At 37.3% G+C, this 2534-nt stretch overlaps 1 protein-coding gene across 1 annotated transcript in view; it reads right to left on the reverse strand.

Moving 5' to 3' along the window:
• Positions 1-413: 413 nt before the first annotated feature.
• rhcga (Rh family, C glycoprotein a) overlaps positions 414-2534 on the reverse strand; it is a 6050-nt gene continuing 3929 nt past the window's right edge. The window contains exons 8-11 of the mRNA XM_031846717.1: positions 2187-2311; positions 1595-1668; positions 1401-1474; positions 414-1303 (exon numbers count right to left, since the gene is read on the reverse strand). Coding sequence (XP_031702577.1) covers positions 1270-1303; positions 1401-1474; positions 1595-1668; positions 2187-2311 — 307 coding nt within the window. The 3' untranslated portion in view covers positions 414-1269. The remainder of the gene's footprint in view (positions 1304-1400; positions 1475-1594; positions 1669-2186; positions 2312-2534) is intronic.

The raw sequence follows: 2534 nt of genomic DNA on the forward strand, positions 1-2534 counted from the left end.
TTTTCAAAAACTGTGTTCTTAAGGTTGGAGCCAAGGCTGGTTTACCAACGGGCCTCAGACCCTCAGGGGGCCCAAAGCAAAGATTCATCATCTATCAATTAGTTTGTGGTAATTTCATCAATTGAATTAATTTTAGTCAATACAGTCTAAACTAATGTTTACAATCACATTCACAACGGGAGAGGAGATCGGGTGGTGTGAAATTAAATTGACCAACAATGGCAGAATGTGTTGAGGAGATATTGTGGGACACTAAGAGAAATATGAATGAAATAAACTTCCTGGGGTTGATGTTTTTTGTAGGCACATGAGAGGCTATTGCTGAAGTATCAGTAATGTGAGTAATTTAACGATGACAGTATTGCATTTTAATCATAGGGGCTGAGCAAAAAAAAAGAGTGTAAAGACAATGATATAAGGTTATTGTTTAATTCCAGTTACATGTGATTTATGAATGTCTACATCATGAAGACAACAAGCAGGTCGTCACATACAATCACATATAGTATATTGAGGTTGCCTAACATTCAACACTACAGCGAACAAATCCCTGAAAATTGTATCATAGTTACAACAGTAAGTAAAAACTTCCACCTTAAGAACAAGCAAGTTATGACCATAATATGCAAGATTAAACCATATGTACACACAGCTTACAAAAACCTATACATCATTTTAAAGAAATAACTACAAGATACAACTCAAAAATGGTCTAATTTGGCTGCACAAATAGCCTACTTTAGATTATTCACTAATCACCTTCATTTATACACCATTTTTCTAACAGTCTTCATTATTGAGAAATAAAATGGCAAACATTTCATCAATTTAAAAAGGCATGACATAAGAGCTTTAGAGCTGATGTACGAATGTTTCTCAATTCTTCTGTGCATTATAATCATCTTACACAGCATCAACAAAGTGTCTTTGACTTCCCATTGTGCTGCTTGGATTCAGAACCTGATATTTTACAGTCATTAAGCATCTGCAAATCAAGTTTCATCCAAAATGAAAGAGAAAGTAAATGTAGTTTAAAAGTTCCTTCAAAATAAAACCAGATTGGGAATAATTTTTTCCATCTATGAGTTCTTTGATCACCATCATAACCTTAAGCTTCCAATCATTCACAAATCTGTCGGGTGTAAAAGGTGCGAGACAAGAGTGGCAGAGGGCCGGTGTGTTCCTTTCTTTGTATAAGTGCACATTTTGGTGGCTGCTGTTGTTTCACAGCTGTATCAAGTTCAAAGTGAAATGAGGGGCTTGATGTTTCTAACTTTGCTCCACAGAGAAGTTTGATTCGGATCTGTGGACAAAAAGAAAAAAAATTACGTTTTAAAGAGATTTCAAGAGATTTCAAGAGAAAAAGCACCAACTGACGTTGTCTGTGTGAGTGAACTTACATGTCTTGGTGCTTGTGTATCATGTGGTTGTTGTACTCCAAAACAGGAGGGATGCTCTCCTCATCCTCAGGAACCTGAAACAGACACAGGGGATCAGATCATGAGCCAGATATGCATATGAGTAATTTCATCGTCCAGTCTCTTCACTTAAGAAAGGACAAGACCGCCATCTAGTGGTAGAAAAGCCCTCTTACCTCCCAGTAAACTTCATCATCATAGCAGTTGTCATCAGCAGGGTCACCCCAGATAGGTAACCTCAGAATGAGACCTTTGAAGACAGAAAAAAAGCACTTAAACAAGACTTCTATCTTCAGTTTTAAGTTTTTAAAAGTAGTTAAAACCTATTTTGCACTTAAGATAATAAAATTTAGTCAAGTGTAAAAATCCCAGGAATTTCCCATGTGACTATTCCTGAGCTGCTAAACAAGCACTTTAGGATTCAAGGAATGTTTTCCTGCCAGAAGATTTAGCTCTGTAATCCTAGTAAATAACTAAACGCTTTCCTAACTATAACACACAGAAACACTAACATTGACACGTACCCTTTTTACTTCAATTGACATAATTTCTCATTTTGGCAGTTTTTCTTTCATATCTTTTCACTTGGAGGAGTTTCCTTTCAATAGAGGTCTTTCAAAACAAATTGTAAACAGCCTTTTAGGTGCTAATAAATATCATCACGCCTCTGGTTACCTTAACATGATCATTGAAACAGAGTGCCTTGTATGGAAATATAACCGCTTGCCTTTGTCTGAAAGTAATACTCAACACATTTGACATACTCACCAACAGCCGCTCCTCCAACAAGTCCAAATACAATAGCCACACATGTGCCAGCAGCCTGGAAGCCTCCCTGTGTTCCTGGCGTTCTGTCTGCAAACTCTCCTTCAAAGTCAAATGTCTCGATCAACCTGGGCGGAAAAATAAACTTTTTAATCCCACGAATGTTTGCTTCTGCATGATTAGATGAAAATAAACAATGCCTGATGTCTGGGTGTGTTTTTCCATGTCAGTTAGTGCTTTCCCTCATTATGTGTGAGTCAACAAAGATCAGGTTTTCTGTATTTGTAGTTATAGGTGTGTGTCGGTGTGTGTGTGTGTGTGTGTGTGTGTGTGTGTGTGTGTGTGTGTGTG

Source organism: Anarrhichthys ocellatus, unplaced genomic scaffold, assembly GCF_004355925.1.
Source record: "Anarrhichthys ocellatus isolate YVR2014 unplaced genomic scaffold, GSC_Weel_1.0 scaffold6, whole genome shotgun sequence".
Classification (NCBI taxonomy): Eukaryota; Metazoa; Chordata; class Actinopteri; order Perciformes; family Anarhichadidae; genus Anarrhichthys; species Anarrhichthys ocellatus.